Raw genomic sequence first — 24,521 nt, 5'->3', positions numbered from 1 at the left:
ATGCCATTTTTACCGTTACTTAATTTCCAAATATTCCCAAATTTTACTAAAATCAATTCAAAAACGACCCGATAGTCAAATTAAAAACTATATAATTTGAAATTCCCTTTTAATGCCCAACCATATAATTATTTTATTTACTTAACAATAGTTTTCCTTTCATCTTCAACATAACTTCATGTGCAGTGTTTATGTATTGCAATTCGATCCAATAATTTTGTTGTCAAATATCATTAAATAATCATAAAATTATCGTGATTTATTGGCATTTCATGTGAAATGAATTTAATTAACCTTTTCATTGAGTGCACACATTTTACATTTGCTTGCACTGATGAAATGCTGAAAGTGAAAAGTGGAAATTTGATTGAAAGATCGAGAGGTGATGGAAATGGCCTGAAGGTATCTTGAATGTAATTAAAGTAATTTTTTGGCAAATTTGTTTGAAAGGGTTGTAAAATTGGATGCTGATTTTTTTATTTGGCAATATAAATCATTTTATTATGCAGAAATTTAAAATTAATTTAATTTATTGATTTCTCTGTTAAACTAACTTTTATGGGTAGGGATGTTATATTGTTGAATTGATAAATTAATAAAATTTTGAGATAGTTGCATTTTGTTGAAGTATTCATGCATGAAAACTAAACACATCAGGGTTATAAACCTACTCTTGAACCTATCAAACAGCTACCAAATGTAATGAGTTCCTACTGTCCCACAATACATAACTCATGAGGTCGAAACTCAGTACGGCAAATTTTTCGCTTTTTGAGTCATTTATACTGGAAATTTTTAGCTCACGGCCTCCTTTAATAGGCTACAGACAGTCATCTTGATTCGCACATGTTGGTTAATCGACCCAAAATGCTGCACTAGATCGACATAACTCCGTTTTAAATCCGGTACTAAATTGGAGTCACGTCGGGTTGTGACCGGATTTTTAATTGATTAACAGATTTGCTCTATTCAGGAATTTTGTTAAGAAAGTGTTTAGGATCCCGCTAAACTCCCGAGTGGACAAAAATACTTTATAACTAGTCGATGGCAATTTATTGTCCAGTCTAATGTCCACTCTGATGTCTAATTCTAACGTATTTTGTCCATTCGAGACTGATGACCATTAGACTCTTAATCAAGGCTTACTAGCTGTAATTAAGCAGAATTGCACTACCTAAACCATCATTTTCTGCAACTCGCTAATGCTTTGCATCTTCCAGTTCCTGAACAACTAAAAAACTTTTAAATGTATTCAAACAAATTTTTTTTAATCCATCAGCAAACTTCTTTATATAATCAGTTGTAGATTTATGAAACATTACATTTCAGCATCTCACTAGCAATATCCATTAATGAAAATCTTTCACAGCTTTAACGACTCATCTCATTATGAGTCCACCACGCTTCTCCTACCTTTTTGTCTTAATTTATAGAAGATAATCATCGTCCTTACCCACACTTAGTGCATAAAATAAAGAAAGTAACTGGGAAAGAAATCGCGTCATCAACATTCTACCTTCCTCGCGAGGCAAGCATTAATATGCTCAAGGGAATAAATGATAATGTCAATGGAACGTCGAGTAGAATGAAAGCATTTCATAGCAAAATGTCCATTTTCTGAAATGAAAAGACATTTACAAAAGATTACATAAGGCATCATGAAAAAAACCCCTATCCTTTCCTACACTATACAATATATATACCGTCAAATGTAAGTAGAATTTTATACAATATAAATACATACAGATATATCTATATGCAGCATGCAGAGCAGCACAAAAAAAGAGAAGAAATAAGGAAAAAAATATTTTTTTTTTTCCCCCAAGAAAATTGTGAATAACGTACATTGAATGTGTCCAAGCATCCCTTTTTCTGCTACAATTCTTCTCTCGATGACGACAAGGAAAAAAAAAACGCGAAGGTGGCAAGGGGTGACACGGACGACGGAGGACAAAAAAATCAATATTTTCCACCGGTCAAGCAAACGAAAAAGGAAAAATAACATGAAGCTGCGAATGAGGAAAAGGAAAAATCAAGAAAATGGAAGTAAATATAGCAAAATAGTTTAAAATTTGCAGAATCATATCATCAATCTGTCTTAAAATGCTTCTGATGTAAAATATGTAAAAGCATCTTCATCCTACACAACAAATAATTTCAAAAAATCACCCCTTCCATTTTCTTCAATTTTGAGATTTTAGCATTTTCATTTTCCACCTCCCATCCCTCATACCATTTCTCAATTTTTCATCCTTATCACCTCACATACATATATTTATTTTTCGCGATAGTGTCCATATACCCAAGCTCTTTTTCCTCTACGGATAAAACATACACAAGTGAAATTTATTATGTGTGTAGTTCAACATACATAGAGCATCATCGGTTTTTGTGTCGTCCACTGCACATATATAGATATATAGTGTATAGAACATGTGTATTATACACAAGTCTTGAGCTAAGCGAAGCGAATATAAAAAGGAAGAAAATCTCATCCTTACAAGAATGTGTGCCGTGTTTTTGTGTATTTTGAAACGGTCAGTTGTACTACGCATGTATCATCTTTCCTTTCCTCTTTTTACTCTTATTGCTTTTCGCCTTTTTTCTCCATCTACATTCAAACAAAAACAAGAATTGAGGGTAAAAACCGTAGGAAAATTTTCCTATTTCAGCATAGACCAAAATTTACTTCTTCTTTTGCCTGCTTTTTTACTTTACTTTACTACTATTATTATTGTTATGACGATGATGATTGTGGGTGATGAGGATGCTGATGATTATAAATTTTAAATATACATCTGCAATCAGAATGTTATGGGGTTCCGATGGATCAACAACATGTTTTTGTGTATGGAAATTCCTATTTATTGCTACTCTCGCAAGGCACAAAAATCACACAAAACTATCAAAAATAAATTTTTATTTTTAATTCAAAAAATCCAGCACAAATTCATCCTCAATCATCGCAATCATTATCAACAATTGACACTGAAACACCTTGATTCTTCTTTATTTGCTCCAAGCGACTCGGAATTGACTCAACTAAATTTCCGAATTTTCTTGATGATTCCTCTTTAACGGCATTGATTCGTTGCTGAATTATTTTGCGATGACGTTCAATATTCTCACTATAATTAGAGTTGAAGAATAAAATATTGAATCAAAAATTATTATTTGAACCTTTTTTTATGGGAAATTTTATGTTGGAAATGGCGTTGAGAATTGGGATGAAGGCACATTGGCTGTGTAGACTTCTACTAACAATCGATGAGAGCTCGAAGTTGGCTAGAAATACAAATGCAGTCGAATTGACTCAAGTCGACTTTTTCATAAAAAATCTGAGTCGACTTCAAACTCTACAATTCACCAAGAGCATTGACAACCTATCCGAAAAGCACACGAGGAAGAAATGACCGAAAATTCAGCTTAAGGCCGTCATGACTCTGGTTTGAGACCGAATTTCAAAGAATTTGGACTGATACCAGAATTATACTGGCCTGATGTCGGATTTTCTACCATTTCTGAATCGTGCGCTTTCCAGGCTGAAAGACTAGCTTACTCATCTATGTTTGATACTAAAATCAGAAGTCGGCAATACAATAATTCAAAATTAAACAGTTCTTGCCAAGATAATGCGCCATAACCTAAATCATCTCATTTCCCCACTTCCACTACCTGAAATCATCATCATCTTACCCTTCCTGTATAAATTTTTCATATTCTTGAATAGAAAATTGATCCATATAGCGATGAAGAAAACGCTTGAGTGAATTTAATTCAGCCGTTGACTCATCATATCGATGTTGAAGTTCATTTATCATTTCCTCATAATTTTTCTTGAAATCTTTCAAGCAGTCGTGAATGGCAATTTCAATTTCATTATCTTGCGGTTTTTTATCCTCAAAACGTACGAGATAGGGTGCGAGAAAGTCTGCCTGCTGACTTTTTGCGAGCATTTCACGTGTTTTCATTTGCTCAAACTATAAATTGGGATGTGAAAAATTCAATAGAATAGAAATCAAAAATAACTTTGTTAGCTCACCCTTTGCAACCTCATTTTTCTTGCTGAATCATTCCTTAATGGATCAAAAATACTAAATTTCAATAACGGTTTCGCAATTTGCTGCTTTCGAGCCTCTAAAATCTCCTTTATTTCACTATCACGAGCATGAAAACAGTCGACAGATTTCTCCTCGTCTTTCATTAAGTCTTGCAGCAAATAGAACATTTCTAAATTATTCATTTGAGATTCCCATGGATTTGCGACATAACCTCTCACACTATTAACATTAAATTTTGCTTCCTTCTCGCTGCGCGGCGGTTTAATAAAAGTTTTTGTCGTTGCCGTTATTGCATCTTCATCATAATGAAATTGAACAAAAACTTCATTCTCACTACGATTAAAATGACGTATGGCGACATCGTGATAGGCGTCTTTGTTTTCATTGCGGCTGTATTTTTCAATGATTTTCTGATAATGGTCAGACGTCGGATGAGGAATTTAAATAGATATAGAGAGTATGAATTAATGAAATTTGAATTATAATAGTTGAAGTTGGGTATAGTTTACCTCGATATTTCGTGCTGATGAGCTTCCATTGATGAAGAACTTTCGATAAAATAGTCTGAAAATGAAGGTTTGAAGAAGTTAAATTTGTGAATCTAGGATCAACATAGTTGCTGTGCATAGATATCATTGCTAGGGGTTTCAATCCGGGGAACAAAATATACTGAACATTGTGATTGACCCCTAGGACTTTCTAGGTCTAACAGAGAACTCTTGGGAGGATCCTGTTGTTGGATACCGTAATGCACTTGGATTGAACATCGGCAAGCGACATCCAACGATTAAATAAACTTCAAGCGCTATCTGAAAAAGGCAAAGGATCACAATTGATCTGCATGACCAACCAAGTTAATAAGTAAGTATATGCACAGAGAACTATAATAGTCAATGATAAGCTGAGATAACTAGGACGACTAGGACTCATCATCCCTCAATAAATTCAAATTCAACTCACAAATCGCGTCGCCTTTCGTCATAAAACTCTTCAATATAAGATGTATGAAAGATTGCTTGCTTCATGCAATCAAATCGACTTTTTGAGAAAAACTTCATGATGACTTCCTTCGTCTCGTCGGGATAATGTATAAAAGTCTTCAAGCAATCAACTCTTCCCTTTTCAAATTCCTCAATTATTTCTGTCGTGGAGCAATTGCGTTGAATTGTTGTCATATAATCTTCACGATTTTCGTACCATTCGTAGACGTGCAATGGATTCTCATAGTCAAGAGTTTTGTAAATGGTCAAGCGTTTCATAAGACCGTCGACATTCTTGTATGGAGCAAACTTTTCATAGATTACATATTTATAATGTTCCTTCTTCTCGCCATTAAAGTATCTCTCCTCAAAATCAACAGCACTAATGTGCAACATGTCAACCCATGAAAATGGCATATCAAGATGTTTCTCAATTGCCAAAATTTGATTTTCTGTTGGTTGATCTTCATCTTCATCATCCGGTTTCTTCTCCTTTCTAAGCTCAAATGGTTCGCCGGGCAGGAAATGCTCCCATTTTTGGTTATCCGACACATCCCATTTCATCTCATGAATCGGTGTGTTTGGATATTGTAGATTTACATAATAATTTTGATGATTCCAAATACTTTCGATTCCAAGATAATTTATGTCAGTCAATTCATGCATGAAGCCTGTTGATGGTTCAATGAAAAATGCTTTTGGTTCAACATCTTCTTGTTCGTCTTCATCGTCATGTTGAGGTGTGGCAAATTCTGGCTTGAAGCACCATGGTGAGTTTTTGATCATGACAATCCATGAATGGATACGATAGCCATGCTCTGGGTCAATTTCTGGTCGTTCTAATTCCAACATTTTCAGTTGTTCTTGTCTCATTTTCTCAGCCATAACTTCATTCTTTGCATTTGCTTCTTTCTGTTCACATTGAATCAAAAAACGACTTTTAAGGAATGGTGGATCCTTCAATTTATACTTAGGATCAAGTTCTTCCTCAACAATCTCTTCAACCTTATCCTCAGGTACATAAGGACATTTTACACGTCGTTGATCATTCGTTGTTACTTCACGTGTTGCATATCCCGAAACAACCATGGCTGGAAAGCCAAATCCTATTAAAATACTACACAACAACGTAGCCATTTCAAATGAATTTCCTTTACGTGTTCTCAACACATAATCAGGTGAATGAAGACGCGTTGGCTATAAAAAAAAAGAGAGAAAATATGTGTCATTAGCATTAAGATTCATTAACTCGACATCAAACATATCTAGTGAGACAATAATGAAAATAAAAGTGAAAAAAAAATTACATAGAACGAATAAAAATTGTGTCATGTGCGAGAAGATGGAAAGAGAAGCACAAAAAGGGAAGAACGAGATTTTTGTGGGTAAAATAGCGGACGGGTGGTAGGAAAAAAAAGAATGCATAAAGTGAAAGTCATAAACTTTTTTTTTATTTCACTTTTCGCTTTCATTTCATTCACAATTCGCCTCCATCCACACGAAATAAAAAAAAAGTGCAGTATAGTGAGATATAGGAGTAGTAGGAGCGAATGAGTAAATAAAATAAAAAAAAAAATTCTCACTTTTTTTGCATATAACACTAAACGACAACGATTCATTTTTATGGGAGATAGAGTATGGTATCTGGTATGGGACCGAGCATTACTATCTAACCAGAATATGCTTCGCAAATAAAGGAAAAGAGGAAAAAAAATGTGTGTACAACAACTAGTTCCATGAATGGAAGATGAACAGAGAGAGACGAAATAAAAAACAGACGATTTTTTTTTTTGCACTTCCTTCCTTTCGTCCTCTATATTCAACAGTATTAAATTATGTAATTACATTTTTTTTTGCTCTCATTCTTCTCTATGTACTGTAGTATATACTATGATACATATTGCACAAAAAAAAAGTACTGAATGAGAAATAAAAATGTTCAGCTTAGAAAAAAAAGAATGAATTTTTATATCCACCCTACCACCCTTAATTTCATTCTGCGAAAAAATGTATACAGAGAGAAAAAAAAATGTGGAAATAATACAATAATAAAAGACCATGTGCTTCTGTTTATACCAAAAAAGTTTGACTTTTAATGTTTAGAAATTATCAAAACCTGCTTAATGGGCGTTTAGGGAAATATTGAAGAACAACAGGATATTTTCGAAAGTGACCACTAACAAAAAACCAGTAATTATTGAAAATAGGACTTTACATCATTTTCTAAGTACACAGTACAAATGTCATTTTTGAAATGATTAGACCAAAATTTGTAAGATTTTAAGGGTTTGAATTCAAAAAGTCCAAAAAAGCCTCTTTAAAGGAGTCCTTACTAACTTTGAATAAGATTACCCACGTAGCCAAATTGTTTCATATGAATTACATTAATGTTCTAAAGGAACATAAAATTCTTAAATATCTAACATTTTGGTTTCACGGGTATATTTCTCACAACTAACTTTTAACTAAAGCCATACCAAAAAGCAACAATAAAAATTATGACTCATAACAAAAGACCCCCAAAATTAATAGTAATTAATCATAATTCAAAAAAACTTTGATTTATTTCTTCAAATTCAGATTCCAAAGAGTTTGAAGACCCTCAAGTCAATTTACGCCAACGAAAATCACGTTCCATATATTCAATAGCGTAAAGGTCAACTGAACAAACAAAAAAAAAAGTTGAAACAAACATTCGATCCAACGCCACTTTTCCAAGAATTCTCACAAGCAAAACAACAGCCACACTCTTTCGAAAGCGCAAAAGTAATGTCAATTGACCTTTCAAAAGCAGAAAAAAAATCATTACATTTGATTACATAAATATAAGGTTACGCACAATATTGTCCGTCATCTCCTCATATCTCTCAATACATGAAATTCTATATTATCGCATTGTTATGAAGACGTGTTTACCAATTTTCTGATAAGTAAATTGTACAGATATCGATAAATGGATAGAAAAAAAATCTAATCAACGGTTTATTTTATTTTTCTTATTGCAAAATTGGCAACAAAGGCGATAGCAGGCAGCAGCAGAAAAAAAAACATGTGTAGCGAAGAGAAAGAAAATAATTAAGCGACACGTGATGGTATAAAAGGCAATATTTAGTAGAAGGACGAATGTACACACGCTCATTTGATTCTGATGAAATGTTATACACCGCTTTTTTTTCTATTTTTCCGTCGTTGGCAGATGGAGGAAAAAGAAAGAATAAAATGTGAAATATAGTACCGGTCACTATCACTACCACTCACCATCTTTCCAATTTATTATTTGACGTATCTTTCTTCATGCTCATGTGCTCTATCTTACTTATCTATCTACTTCTAGTTGTACGTTTATTTATACGTGAGTATATTTACGTACATATGAGTAAGATGGGAATAAGTTGAAAGGATAATGAGTGTAGTGAAATGTTTAGAGCGCAATCTATTGATTGTGGTCCATGCTGGGGTTTTTCAGGTTGACATTTAGTTGGAAATGTATTTTTAGAATCCCGAACAACACAAATGCGTCAAGCCGTATTTTTTCTCAGGAAAAATGAGTCGAAATCCAATTTCGCTTATTCTCCTTAATTCTGCGGCGCAGCGGTAACATTGCAGTCACAATGGATTCAGGATTGCTACCAAAATTTAGCAAGATTCATGTGTTTTAAAACAAGATTTGATTAATTCAAAAATTTAAATTTTAGGAGAAATTTATAAGAATTTAAAGTTTTCCTGAGATTTAGAGCCGAAAATCTGTGATTTTGTCCAGTTACGTAGCACTCAAATGCCTCACTGTACAGCACAAGTCAATTATTCGATCAAAAATAAATCCTCAGACCGACGTGACTCTGACTTAATGTGGGATTTAGTTTGAATCCAGTACATAGTCAAGCCATTACCACGGCAGCCTAATGCCAAATTTTAGTTCAAAAATCAGACAAAAATGCCAAAAAACAAAATAATTTTCCACAAAAAGAGTCACCTAAAATTAGAAAGTTTCCAAGTGGAAGGAAAAAAAATATATATGAAGTCATTGAGGGTGAATATGGCACAAAAAAATGGTAATTTACAATCTAAACACATGCCACGATGTAAGAAAATTTCATACGTAAACATTTGAAAGTAAGGAAAGAAACTTTTAGTTCATTTTTTGACCGTAACTGTACAGCACATACATACAATATCGTCATCATCATCATCACTCTTTTGTCGTCCTCATCGCCGTCATGATCAAGAAGGGTCCACGGATATTATTTATGTATTATATGTAGCAGAAAAAAATAACAAAAAAAGAAGGAACGAAGGCGTTATACATGAAATTTTTTTACACGAAATCACCCTCGCTACATCAATCAAGTCGAATTTATTATTTTCTTATTTATTCTCTCTCTTCTCTATTTTTTTTATTTATAGTCAATGTGCTCAATTTCGCGCAAAAAAGGCGATGTAGGAAGATAGAAACGAAGAGAATAAAATAGATGATGAAGGAAACTTGATGAGGATGAATTTGGATGTGTTTTTAAAAATTAAATTATTTATGAAGTTTCTTGTGAATTTCGCTGATTTTAAAATTGTGACGAACTAACCATTTGCCAGCATTTGTATCTAAAATTTAAGGAATCAGCCTAGAACGTCTAAATAGAAAGCTTAAGTCCTCAATATTCTAAAGTAGCACAAGTTCTCGAGGATAAGAGCTAGCTTTAGACGTTCTATCCCCACCAAGGAAGTAATTAAGTCGAAGTCAGCACAGATTTTGTATGGAACAGTCGACTTAAATCAACTAGACTTCATACAACTCTACATATTCCCAATAAAAGCCAATTTTTCATCAAATATAAAAACCAGACACAAAAGGAATTGAATATAAATTGAACGAAGCATACATAAAAGGAAATGCTTCATTTATAGCTTATTTCATGAAAAGGTCATCTACATTAGTGTTTACTGTTTACTAAATCTGAATAGTACAAATCAGTTAGTTGATCATAAATCCAGCACCCGATCACTGTGACTCTGGCATGGTGCCAGATTTAAACCGAATCCGTCACCAAGTCGGGTAACGCCCAACTAGTACTAAGGGCATTTTGGATCCATTAACTGACTCCAGATTTTCCAGACCAGATTTTATCGAGTTTAGCATAAAGTCACGCTGTCCTGACGCAGGATTGTCGCTCATTCTTATATCGCGTACGTTTTGAGCAACTTGTTGTATTTGGGAAACAGAATTGCTCAGTTCTGTAGCTTGTGTCTAAGAAAATTCCCAAAAATTGTCTCACAACAGTCTCAATCCAAAAAATACCCAGAAAATAACCAAAAAGGAAACCCGAACAAATGAAAAAATAATCAAAGTCCTGTCAAAAAAGTTTTGATTCCCTGCTTATCATCAAGCAATACAAGCAACTACCATCAATAGAAGATACATGCAGACATTTGTCCCGATTGTACTTTTTACATATTTCAAATCACACACAAAAAAAAAAAAGGAGAAAGGAAGGAAATCAGTATGAATTGTCGAGAGAGAATGTCCAAAAATATAATACAACAACAACAACTTTAACAGCGAGAGGGAACAAGAAAAGAAAAAGGAAAAATAATGAAGCAAAGGCAGTGAGAAAGAAGGAAAAAGCATCAGCAGCATCAACAAAAAAAAAATTGCCGTCCTGATGGAAATTGTAATAACATCATCGTCCCCTCAATATATTTATACATCGTACACATATCTACAACATTGGCAGAAGAAAGCAGAAACGAACGACCGTTCTTTTCACATATCCACATCCTTAAATGATGGTTTGGCATTTTTCTCGCCATATCGCCGTAAGTAAAGTTGTGAGGGTGGACGAGAACTGGCGATTTATAATAGTAATGGGTATGAGATGTAAGCAGTGCACACAAAAAAGAAAGAATATATATAAAAAATCGCTTTCTTTTTGTTAGTCAAGCATCAGTGAGAGGCAAAAAAAAGGGGTGATTGTGATTGTGAAGTGTATGGCTGAATGGTCATAGCCATAACAGTTGATGGATGTTGGATTCAACGAGGGAAAATAAAGAAGGGATTGAAAAAGAATTTTTTTTTGTATTTTCACTCTACAATGTCCTTTTTTTTCTTCTTTCTTGCTTCTTCTTTTCTTTCGCGAATCAATAATGGACTTTTTTTTAAATGTCCCGCACATGGCACATGCTGATGTTGATGCTGTTTCATCTCAATTTTTTTTATATTCCATTTTCTCATCCCACTACCCTCTCAGTGGATTTCAAACATACATTTATATATTGTGAAATGAATAAGCTCTTTTGTGTAATATTATATATGCTATATGTGAGTGACTTGATGGTGGGGCTGCGATGGGTGGTCAAACTTCTTTTCTTCTTTTTTGATGTGTCATTCGTGAAGAAAATTGTAATCTCAATCTCAATAATGTTTTTTTTTTCTTTCCTTTCTGTGCTTCTGCTGCTGCTGTTGCTGTATGCCATCCATTCAACGAGGGAATAAATATAGAGCAAAATGTGTACATGCACGAAAGAAAACGGTCAGAAAAAAAAATTATATATATCTGCGCCAGTCGGTGACACATGACGGTTCAGATGTGGATAGAGGAGAAAAAAAATTTACTTTTAGTTTATTGATTTTTTATGTCTTTTAGTTTTTTTTTTTTTTTTTTTTTGAAAGACGGTGGTTTTAATGTCATGAAGTGATATTTAGAGAATTGACATGCTTAAGATTTGTAGTTTGACCATCTCATGAGGATATTAGGAAATTGTTTTAAAGATTTTTCTTGGCCATTTGACTCAAAAGTTTTGGGTAAAGTCTATTTAAATTTGTTAAATTAAAACACAGGTCGTAGATTTTTTTGACGTCTTACACGGAAATATGAAAGCGCGTGTAAGACAGCGCCCACTGTCAACATGGGATTCTAAGGAAAATCAAAAACTTTACTCAAATTACACGAGATATAAAATCACGCCTTAGGAAAATTCAAATCGAAATTTAGTATAGGAAATTGTCATTTTTTGAGTTGCATAGCATGAAAAAGTCATCATCTAAGTCAATCGAAGCTACTTGATGGCTTGGGGGTTTTGTTCGACGGGATTGGGAAACTATTCCGTAGTCCTTTTCCAAATCATATTCACTGTAAATGAGGTTCACAGTCCCTCTTTGTATTCTAGACTATCCATAGTAGTCAGTAAGTGTAGGTTTAAGTGCAGTGGTTTTTTGAGCTCTCACTCGTTTAACGGTCACTAGCCCTCTGATGCATAACCTTAAAGATTTTCGAAACAAAATTAAATAGTCGAGTAGGACAATATGGCTGACGAGGTACCCCTACATCCCCACGTTGACAACAAGCCAAGAAAGGACCCTAACTTGAATATCATGACGACTGCTTTTGACCCATTTTCATGATAATAAATGAAATACATTGCATTTTGCTGTTCAGTATAATAAGTTAAATAAGATCAAAACTTTAAATGAATAAAAATTCAAATTATCAAATTCGAGAGATCAATTTCAACAAATAATGCTTCCTATTCCAATTCAAATGCTAATTATATTGCATGTTTGTTTATATGATCCAAATTTTCAGAACGATTTTGTTAGTGCATCATTAAAATTTTCCTTTAATATTATGGATCATTATCCATCATCATATGCATGTGCTACTAACAACAGCGAGTTACGAGTATAGAACAATACAGCAGTAATAAGAAATCTATTAATTCCGCAAATAAGGTACAAAAAAAAATCAATAAACTAATGGATCAATTGATGCTTCAAACATGAAAGAAACTTTTTTTTTATTCTATTCTTCCTACATATTCTACGTGCCATCGTTGCTTTTTTATGCTTGACTATACATTTACCCCGCTTCCAACATTTCAAGTGGACGCGCATTCACGGCAATGTGCTCTCATTAATTACATTTTCGCCTCTTTAAAAAAAGTATAAGGTAAAGAAATGAGTATTTACTAATTATTTTCACCGTGCATGCTCAACATAATGATCTTGGTAGAATGATAAAAAAAAGAAGTAGATTCGAGGCGAGTCAAGGAATGGCTTGCAATAGTAATTATGATTCTTTTTTTCGCGAAATTCTTCCTTCTTTCTCTACTTTAATTTAATGTTTTTTTATTTCGAGTATCTATCTCTATCTATATTACAGCACGTACATGTGCAATTTTTATATCATTGTATTTGTGTTTACAAATTTCTTCAATTATTGGAGCAACAAAAAGCAGACGGTTTCATGTTAAGAGAAGCTACAAAAAAGCAATTGAAAGATTTTTTTTTTGTATAATAAAAATTCAGCAGCATCATGCAATATTTAGCGGACGATTATCCCTCGCAGCATAAACATTGTTGGCTAATGGTCAAGACAGCGATTTTTTTTTGTTAAGGCAAGCAAGCTCTGGGGAGATTGGAAGAAACTTCAATTACTATTGCATGATATCGCTGAATTTTGGCGAATTATAATCATTTTCCTCTTTTTCTGAATAACAAAAAATAAATAAATTTCTGCGAAAAACAAAATAATTTTTTAGTCGAAATTTTTCGGATGTCTGCTCATTTCCTTTTTATATTTTTACTTAATTTTTTTTTTCGGCTATTTAATTTCTTTGGTCTTTAGTTACAATGATTTTAAAGAGACGAGGATTCATTCAATTGAATTTTTTTAAGCATGTTGATTAAGAACTTTTTAAGTATGAAAGCTGTAAAGTAAAGCACTTTGTCTTTAATTGTCTTTAGAAAGACCTCTAATCAGTCACTCAGAATATCACTCATTGACACTTTACTTAATGCTCAAAATACGAGCTTCGAGTCGAAGCATTCGTTCAAAACCGCACGTATCCTACGATTCAAAGCATTTTCAAAATTTTTGGTGTTACACTATGTCCTGGCACACAGTTTACCCACATTATTCAAACACCTAAGTAGCAGACCTGGAAATCATATTACTTAATAGTGGCAAAAAATTGGGGTAAAGGCTAATTTGACTCTGATTTTTAATCAGATATCATCGGAGCCATGAGTTTTGTTGATCTGGGATAATTTTTGGCCATTTTCCAGGATGTCTTATGGGACCCAGTTGAAAATTCAGTCAAAAGTCAAAATCAAGCTAGCTTGTTGGCGGGTTTTTGATTGATTAACTGATTTGAGCTAATCAGGACAGTTCTATTTTACACTTAGGAGTCAATTTGAGTCGACATTTCATACAAATTTACTGCTTAGGAGAAAGCTAAAGATTTTAAAAGAATCAAGCAATTTCACGACAATTTGCCAATTGGTTTCAGATTTCAAAACGACACTCCAATAAATTTTCACATTCGCTCTAAACCCAAAATCATCGCAAACATTTTCTCACTTATCATACTTTATGCTGTCTTTCAGCAGCAACAAATGCACAAAAAATATATAAAACTATATTCGTGATGACCAGCGAAGTGTAATCGCTAAGAAGCCCTAGAAGCAACAAATGAATATGTATACAATGAAAAAAAAATAAAAACACATCAGTCAGCGACAGTAAACCGAAATAAAGCGAGGCCCCTCAATTGTTATATTCAACAATATCAAAGAAGAAGGCAACAATTTCATGATGTCGATTATTATAATTAAAATAAAGAATATATATATAAAAAGTGCAGTAAATAACATAATAAATGTGTTGTGTGTGCATAAGCCCCGTCATGTGTAATGTGGGGATCAACCGGTGAGCAACTGACGCAAAACAGAGCACAAAAAAAAATTGCACACGAAAATTTCGCGATTGTCTTGAATGTGAAATTGCATAAAAGTGCATTATAATGATGCCCACCCGAATATTTTTTGTATATGCGGTTTCATGTTACTCTCATTATTTCCTCACGGCATATATTGTATTATATATATTATTTAAAAAAAAAACAAAAGAAAAGAACAACAGTTGATAGAGAGACGAACGGAAAGATGTAGACGGATGTGCCAACAATGTAGTACAGTTTTTCGTTCACAAAAAATAATAATAAAAGAGGAACGACATATCGGCGAAGAAGACAGATATGAAAAGGTATGAGATTAAAAGCGCCAGAAGAAGAAGCACAAGTGTCAAGAATCAATGTTGACAACAAAATTGTAAGAATATTTTTTTTTTTATTCATCCAGTCAGTCAGTTTCCTTTCTGATGATCTCTCTCGCTTATTCAACTTCTTTGTTTTATTTCATGCAGCAGCAGTCTGTTGCGTTTCTGGTGTGCTATCATATGTCGTCGATAACTTTTTTGCAGTGGATAATTTGACATGGAATAAAAATTATGTGTTGGGAAAAATTATGCATTTTAAAATGTATTTATGGACTGGCTTATGGTCTTTTAAGTAATATTTAGAATCACTTATTTGTAAAGTCGATTAATACTATTCTTCGAATCAATAAAAAATATATCCTTTTTTGATAAAAATCGATTTTACAAGCAACAACCTGTCTGAGGTTTTACGATTATTTGAAAAATTCATTGACGCGACGAAATGTATTTGAATGCAATCAAGAAGTTTCTAATATTTATAATTTGATTGTTCTTCTTATCAAGATGTAATAAAATTATTTGTTAATTCCAGAAACGTAGCCAGGAATTTTTTGTGTGGAGGAAGGAGGGTGGGGGTTGTGCTTTGATTGAACTGTGTGTTGTGGCACATTATTGTGCATTAGAACTTTCTTGCAAATGCCAAGAAACCAGGTGCGGTTTCGTCGTTTGGACAGAAATGACATTGACAAAAGGACTTTGAACAATTTTGGCCCATTTTTAGACAACACTGATCAATATGATAACTGAGATGTCTTTGATGGCAATCCTCTAGTGCTAGCAAAAGATTGATACAGATATCTGGTCTGTTGCTTAATCTCTAGGTCAGAGATTTACTTAAATCTGATAGATTCATCTATATATAGCGCAATGCCGCAGAGGAATTTTGGGACTTTTATCTCGAAAAACCTAGAAAATCGAAGAATTTCCCAAAATAGGATTTTGACACCAACCACATATCCCATCCCTTCACCCTGCTTCTTCTTTCCTAAATGCACCCCTAATTGGTGTTATCCTTTGTTTACAATGTTTGTCAAATTAAATATTAATAAATCTATTCATTCATAAAAATTCAATAACAATTTTAGTCAATATTCAGTTTTCAGAAAATAAACAAATAAATCAAAGTTTTCATTTTAATTTAGAAATGTTAAGCGTAATTTCTATAATTTTTATAATTAGTATACTTCCAGCAGTAGCATCAATTATCAAGTCAGAGATAAATGACAGCAAGACCATCATGGCAAAAGCAATTTGGGATGTGATTGAAGAGTTTTACATCAAAAATTCAATTTCATTCGACATTGTTATTTACAAAAGTTCAGATACGTCGATAGTCGATGAAATTCAAAAGAGAAATTTCGTCAAGAATTCAGTTAAAATTATTGAAATAAATGACAGTAGAATTATAGCAAATTATGAATTTACATTAGACAATTCAGCACTGCTTATCACACAAAATATTACAACATTAAATTACTTTAATATGTACGTTCGATTGACTAACGACTACCCAAAGCCATTAAAATTTTTTGTATATCTAAATGATGTCACAGGATTTTATGACCATATTATGATTGATAAATTTTTATATGCATCAATGGGAAAACCATTGGATTTTGAGTACATTTTTTATGAAGCAACTGATTCCATTGAGCTGATCACATTCGAATGGTTTTTAGTCCACGACTGTAATGAACCGGTAATTGTTGAAATCAATTCCATTGACAAAGACACTCAAGAATGGAAATTAAAACTTGAAAATTACAAGAAATTTAGCAATTTTCATAATTGTAAGCTTCGAACTGGATTTATAGCTGAAATTCCTAATAATTTCTATTTTGATAAATTCACTGGAGATGTCAAAGGATTAATGGCTGATCTATTCATCGCAATGGCAAAATATGCTAAATTTGAACCATGGTTTAAAGTTGTGTCTATAGATATGAAAATAAGACCTAACATTCTTGTACCAAATGACTATATACGATTTAAAGAATTAAAAACTGTTCATGTTTTGCATGAAACAAAAACAGCTGTGGACAATACTTATCATATTTCAATGACATTTGCAGAAAGTAGTCTTATATTCCTAATTACACCTGGTGAGCCTTATACAGTCAGTGAAAAGCTTTTCCTTCCATTTGATGACGACACATGGATTTGGCTGACATTGACGTTTGGTGCAACATTTTTTGCAATTTTTATCCTCAACAAATCACCTCCAAAATATCAAAATTTAGTCTATGGTAAAGGAATCAACACACCAACATTAAACATTGTTTTCATTTTCTTTGGATTAGGTCAAATGAAAGTTCCGGAAAAGTCATTTCCACGATTTCTATTATTGAGTTTTATTGTGTTTTGTTTGATTTTTCGAACATGCTATCAAAGTAAATTGTTTGAATTTATGACGTCAGACATGAGAAAACCGTCACCAGAAACAATTGACGATTTATACTATCAAAATTTTACGATCATAACGATTGAACTAAGTCATATATTGGGGACATTGGAAAATATGATTGAGATTAACAAGAGGTAAGGCATTGACATTGTTTCCTTAACATGCAAGCATATGCTCCATTAGAATCATACAGTTACAATATGAATGAGCGGAATTGGCTACGGGTATCGGCTACGAATAGTGACCAGTAGGCATCTTATGGTACATTAATTAGTGAGCATTCTCATTACTGAATGGGATACCGTAAGATGCCTACGGGTAGTGAGTATTCTCATTGGTTCCATAAGATGCTCAATGAGATGTGCTTTTATGATAGAACTTGAATTTCATTTTTCGTATATTCCAATTTTAAGACCTAACGTCCTAACCTTCACAAATGTATACGAGTTTAACCAAGAGTTTCTCGAGCAACGTGACAATCATTCAGCCAAACTTGCATTTTTTCTGCCCAAAGAGCAACTTCCAATTCTTGGATCGATTTGCAAATGTTCTCCAAGAATCCTCAAGCAGTCACTCCTTACCCATCAATATGGCATATCCACATTCAGAAATCACTTTTTGTTCGATTTAACTGACGAAATTGTTCAGCGTTTTATACCAATGGGAATAATTCAACATTCGTACAAATTTCATACATGGATTAATTTTCGAAATATTATTGAGGAGGAGGAAAGCACACAGAAAGTTTTGGAAATTGACGATTTAGCTTATGGATTTTATATATGGCTTGGTTTTTGTGTAATTTCCATTATTGGATTTTTATTGGAATTAATTACGCATCATTTAACGGTTTTTAGACGGAAAGTTTGTTATGATTTGTGTATGTTTGAAAAGATAAGCAAGTGTGGAAGAATAAAGACAAATTTTTAATGAAAATTTTTCAAGGGTCAGACGCTTAATTGTAATATTTAATATATAATTCGAGTCAAAAATTGTGAATTATTTATTTCTCGGAAAGCACATAGAATTGGCAAAAACTTCGACCTCAAGCCGACTAAGCGATGGTCTGAGGCTGAATTTAATCGAATCTGTTCTAAGACCAGAGTGTCTAATCCTGGATATTTTCGGATAATTGACGTACACGTGTTCACCGTAAATTAAATATTAAAATTTTACAAACTGATTAACATTTGATTGAATATCAAATATTAGTGAATATTAGTGGCTTTTCATACCTAAGAAAGTAAACAACTCCTCAACATTTTTATGACTTAATTACTTATTCTCATGTAAGACGACTAAGAAACAGTTGAAAGGAAGCTTTCGATAGAGACAGTATTGCACGTAATAATCGAAATTAACAGAGGAGAGCAAGTGAAAGAGCTAGGCGCCATCTGAGGGAGGCCATGGATCAAAATTGATCTTCACGGCCAACAAGGAAATAACTAAGTAAGTAAATTGTTTCTAATGCAACATATGCAATTTGAAAAGATTTCAGGACGAAGTTTACAAGACATTTTAGTCTACAGAAGCAAGGATTTATCAATTGTCAACGAAAGTTTGTTGAAATAATTAGGGTTGGGCAAATATTCGAATATATTCGAATATATTCGCATATGAACAAAAAAATATTCGAATATATTCGAATCATATTCGAATATGCATTATTCAAAAAAATTCAGTTGTGTTTGATTTATTCAAAGAGTCATTTCTAATCGCATTTGTGAAGTATGTAATTTCATACAAAAGTTGATCAAAAATCCTTTTTTTGCTTATTTTAGGCAAAAAATTAGAAATTCTTAATAAAATTGCATTAATGCGTCATCATTCTTTCATAAGAGCATTATTCCAAGTCATAGATACATGTTTTAACACAAATTTACTAAGATTTTATCTTTTTTTGCCAAAAATAAGCAAAAAAAAGATTTTCGATCAACTTTTGTATGAAATTACATACTTCACAAATGCGATTAGAAATTACTCTTTGAAAAAACCAATTGCAACGGAATTTTTTTACACGCTTTTATTCAAGTCACTCTGTTTGTCTGCGTCAAATCTTGGAATCGATTTTTCGACCACTTCTGTTGCTCCTATTGAGCTCAAAATTTTTCTACATGTGTATTCTCGATGACAATACAATATTTAGGCATTTTGAAATCTCAAGAATTCTTAATTATGCTATAATTAATTAAACAAAATTTGAGATGGGAAAAAATCCGAAGTCAATTAAGTATATTTCTAATATACATGAATTAGACCATATATAAGGTTGAAATTAGTTTACATGATTTATTGTGCATTGATTAATAATACCAGCTATTAATTATGTTAAATATAGTATTCGTTCAAAGGATTTTCGGAAGAGAAAAAACAAAGCTAAGTATTTTTCTCATGGAATATTTAAAATTCAAAAAACCGTTATAGTTTGAATCTTAAAATACCGTTAAATTAAAATGAAATTTCCATCAATTCCACCAATTTATTCAGTAATAGTGAATCGGGACATAATGAATCTAGATCTTGATATTATGGAAATAGTGTGACTGGATGTAAACAGAATCTTAACATAATGTGCCTGGATGTTACTGGATCTTGATAAACTGCATAAATATGGTTCTGGATGTTACTGGATCTTGCTATATTGTATAAATATGGTGCTGGATGTTACTGGATCTTCCTAAACTGTATAAATACGCTTCTGGATGTTACTGGATCTTGCTATACTGTATAAATATGATGCTGGATGTTACTGGATCTTCCTAAACTGTATGAATACGGTGCTGGATGTTACTGGATCTTCCTAAACTGTATGAATATGGTTCTGGATGTTACTGATCTTGCAATATTGTATAAATATGGTGCTGGATGTTACTGGATCTTCCTAAACTGTATAAATACGCTGCTGGATGTTACTGGATCTTGCTATACTGTATAAATATGGTGCTGGATGTTACTGGATCTTCCTAAATTGTATAAATATGGTGCTGGATGTTACTGGATCTTACTATACTGTACAAATATGGTGCTGGATGTTACTGGATCTTCCTATACTGTACAAATATGGTGCTGGATGTTACTGGATCTTCCTAAACTGTATAAATACGCTTCTGGATGTTACTGGATCTTGCTATACTGTATAAATATGATGCTGAATGTTACTGGATCTTCCTAAACTGTATGAATACGGTGCTGGATGTTACTGGATCTTCCTATACTGTACAAATATGGTGCTACAAATATGGTACTACTGTGATCTATACACAGTCGGACGAACGAAGCGAAGCGAAGTGGAGTCCGACACTACTGTGATCTATACACAGTCGGACGAACGAAGCGAAGCGAAGTGGAGTCCGGCACTACTGTGATCTATACACAGTCGGACGAACGAAGCGAAGCGAAGTGGAGTCCGACACTACTGTGATCTATACACAGTCGGACGAACGAAGCGAAGCGAAGTGGAGTCCGGCACTACTGTGATCTATACACAGTCGGACTACTGTGATCTATACACAGTCGGACGAACGAAGCGAAGCGAAGTGGAGTCCGGCACTACTGTGATCTATACACAGTCGGACGAACGAAGCGAAGCGAAGTGGAGTCCGGCTCTACTGTGATCTATACACAGTCGGACGAACGAAGCGAAGCGAAGTGGAGTCCGGCACTACTGTGATCTATACACAGTCGGACGAACGAAGCGAAGCGAAGTGGAGTCCGGCACTACTGTGATCTATACACAGTCGGACGAACGAAGCGAAGCGAAGTGGAGTCCGACACTACTGTGATCTATACACAGTCGGACGAACGAAGCGAAGCGAAGTGGAGTCCGGCACTACTGTGATCTATACACAGTCGGACGAACGAAGCGAAGCGAAGTGGAGTCCGACACTACTGTGATCTATACACAGTCGGACGAACGAAGCGAAGCGAAGTGGAGTCCGGCTCTACTGTGATCTATACACAGTCGGACGAACGAAGCGAAGCGAAGTGGAGTCCGGCACTACTGTGATCTATACACAGTCGGACGAACGAAGCGAAGCGAAGTGGAGTCCGGCACTACTGTGATCTATACACAGTCGGACGAACGAAGCGAAGCGAAGTGGAGTCCGGCACTACTGTGATCTATACACAGTCGGACGAACGAAGCGAAGCGAAGTGGAGTCCGGCACTACTGTGATCTATACACAGTCGGACGAACGAAGCGAAGCGAAGTGGAGTCCGGCACTACTGTGATCTATACACAGTCGGACGAACGAAGCGAAGCGAAGTGGAGTCCGACACTACTGTGATCTATACACAGTCGGACGAACGAAGCGAAGCGAAGTGGAGTCCGGCTCTACTGTGATCTATACACAGTCGGACGAACGAAGCGAAGCGAAGTGGAGTCCGGCTCTACTGTGATCTATACACAGTCGGACGAACGAAGCGAAGCGAAGTGGAGTCCGGCACTACTGTGATCTATACACAGTCGGACGAACGAAGCGAAGCGAAGTGGAGTCCGGCACTACTGTGATCTATACACAGTCGGACGAACGAAGCGAAGCGAAGTGGAGTCCGGCACTACTGTGATCTATACACAGTCGGACGAACGAAGCGAAGCGAAGTGGAGTCCGGCACTACTGTGATCTATACACAGTCGGACGAACGAAGCGAAGCGAAGTGGAGTCCGACACTACTGTGATCTATACACAGTCGGACGAACGAAGCGAAGCGAAGTGGAGTCCGGCTCTACTGTGATCTATACACAGTCGGACGAACGAAGCGAAGCGAAGTGGAGTCCGGCTCTACTGTGATCTATACACAGTCGGACGAACGAAGCGAAGCGAAGTGGAGTGAACCGTCACCGAAATATTTTAAGTATTTACGTAAACGAATTGAATACACATGGGTCGAAAAATCTATTACTTGATATGACTAAAAAGAATAAAATAAATTTATATAAAAAAAAACTTTTTTTAAAAAGTACACGCTTTTATTCAAGAGTGAACTAAAAAGAAGAAAATAATTTTTTTCCGGACACACAAATATAAAACAAAATTTTTAACTAAAAATAAAAGCGTGGGGCGCTCATAATAGACATAATGTTATACATTCTTAGTTATTGTACATTCAAGCCCCTAATCAACAAGCTATAACAAGAAGATTTGCTCCAACAGGTATTAATATGTAAAATGATAAGATTCTAAATTTACTTCATTTCAAATAAGTATAACCTACACAGCACTAACAAGAAAAGTTAAATCAGTGCTTAAAAATAATTAGGAAATTGTAAGTAAGTATCACGAACAGACAAAGAGCATGCTCATAAAATTGAGCATGCTCAGTTAAATTAATTGATTATATATATAAGCACACTCATTAAAATGAGAATATTCATTGTCTGCTAGAGTATGTGACTACTGTATACGGTAAATGCATACATACAATTTCAAGACTATGTCCAAGTAACTAAGAATGTATAACATTATGTCTATTATGAGCGCCCCACGCTTTTATTTTTAGTTAAAAATTTTGTTTTATATTTGTGTGTCCGGAAAAAAATTATTTTCTTCTTTTTAGTTCACTCTTGAATAAAAGCGTGTACTTTTTAAAAAAAGTTTTTTTTTATATAAATTTATTGAATAATGCATATTCGAATATGATTCGAATATATTCGCATAAAATATTCGAATATTTGTATTCGAATATATTCGAATACGAATTTGCCCAACCCTAGAAATAATTCACCATTCAATTAACAGTGATAAGAGAAGAACCATGGTTTGACACTTAAATCCCCCCTCACCCTCGAGTATACCCGTGTAGCTAATAGCCCTCCAAAATACCAGACATCACAAATAAACGACCTTATAAATTCTCAATTAAATTTAACCTTGATAAAAACTCGAATCTCATTATTTTATATAAAATATCAACCCTTCAAATTAAAATATATTTCCATTACTTCAAAAATGCATTTCGCGGCACTCAACTCGTTCTGAAAAGTGTGCATGCTGCTTGTCGGCTTTTTACTGTAACGATCGTGCTGACATCGCGACATTCCTTTTATTATTGCATATCTAACGTTTAGTCATCGTGAAAACAATACATATTAAATGTCCAGATGAGAAGAAGGGAGACTTCAATACAATCGAGTCGTTAAAATCATCATCGTCGTCCGTCGTCATCATCATCAAGCTTCTATTTTACAAATATTCTTTGTAGCCAAAAAAACCCGCTGTATTGTTAAGCAATTTTAAAATAAATGCACGGTGAGGACATAAAAACATAAAAATCATATTAGGGAGAATCGCTCTTAAGCAGAATTAGGCAATAATAAGGGACGTAATAAAATATCGCGTATGCACGCGACTAATACTCACTTCTTTTCATTGTTGTAACTATTTAGCGACGAGGTTGATTTTATTATGTTCTTATAGATGCAGTGCAGTGTTCTCGAATGGAAATAATAAGAGGACGTATGGCAAGAACATATCTCGTTCTATCCCTTCTTTTATTCACGTCGTTTATTTCGTTCTTCTTTGTGCTATCGAAGCAAATAAAAAAAAAAAAACGCGAATGTGCATGTGCTTCTCGTTTTTTTTATATGCAGTGTTATTATTATTATAAAAAATTTTGCAGCCTGAGGGCAATTCTAATAAAATTACGTCCAGGAGAGTAGCAAAAAAAAGTTGCAATTCTTTGATCGTTAAAACCGTCAATTTATGTGCAGCATAACAGTAAAATATTACGAGTGATTTATTGAAATGTCGCGAAATCAGTAATCAGCACTCGACATTCAAAATAGTTTCATTAAAATGCGAAAAAAATATAAAAATAATTTTTGTTGTGTCGTGTCGAGTTCACATTTAATGAAACACTCAAGAAATCATTCAGCTGTGCTAAATTTATGCAGCAGAAAAAAAAATGTTAAAGGGATTTTCTTTTGCTATGCAATTTTTTATTTCATTTATTTTTATATGCTTCCACTTGCCTTTTTATTTGAGCATGAAAATTAATTTCATAAGTGGCTAATTTTCATATATCTTGAAGG

At 34.0% G+C, this 24,521-nt stretch overlaps 1 protein-coding gene across 1 annotated transcript in view; it reads right to left on the bottom strand.

The window, feature by feature from the left end:
• Positions 1–2,956: 2,956 nt before the first annotated feature.
• lobo (lost boys) overlaps positions 2,957–24,521 on the bottom strand; it is a 101,137-nt gene continuing 79,572 nt past the window's right edge. The window contains exons 2-6 of the mRNA XM_070644698.1: positions 5,022–6,238; positions 4,571–4,625; positions 4,043–4,471; positions 3,697–3,980; positions 2,957–3,128 (exon numbers count right to left, since the gene is read on the bottom strand). Of these exons, the coding sequence (XP_070500799.1) occupies positions 2,957–3,128; positions 3,697–3,980; positions 4,043–4,471; positions 4,571–4,625; positions 5,022–6,238 (2,157 nt within the window). The remainder of the gene's footprint in view (positions 3,129–3,696; positions 3,981–4,042; positions 4,472–4,570; positions 4,626–5,021; positions 6,239–24,521) is intronic.

The sequence above is a fragment of the Chironomus tepperi genome, unplaced genomic scaffold (assembly GCF_022539635.2).
Source record: "Chironomus tepperi strain 1889 unplaced genomic scaffold, CSIRO-AGI_Ctep_v1 contig_33, whole genome shotgun sequence".
In the NCBI taxonomy this organism is placed as follows: Eukaryota; Metazoa; Arthropoda; class Insecta; order Diptera; family Chironomidae; genus Chironomus; species Chironomus tepperi.
Note: the sequence above shows the minus strand (reverse complement) of the source record. Positions and strands in the feature narration are given on the sequence as shown.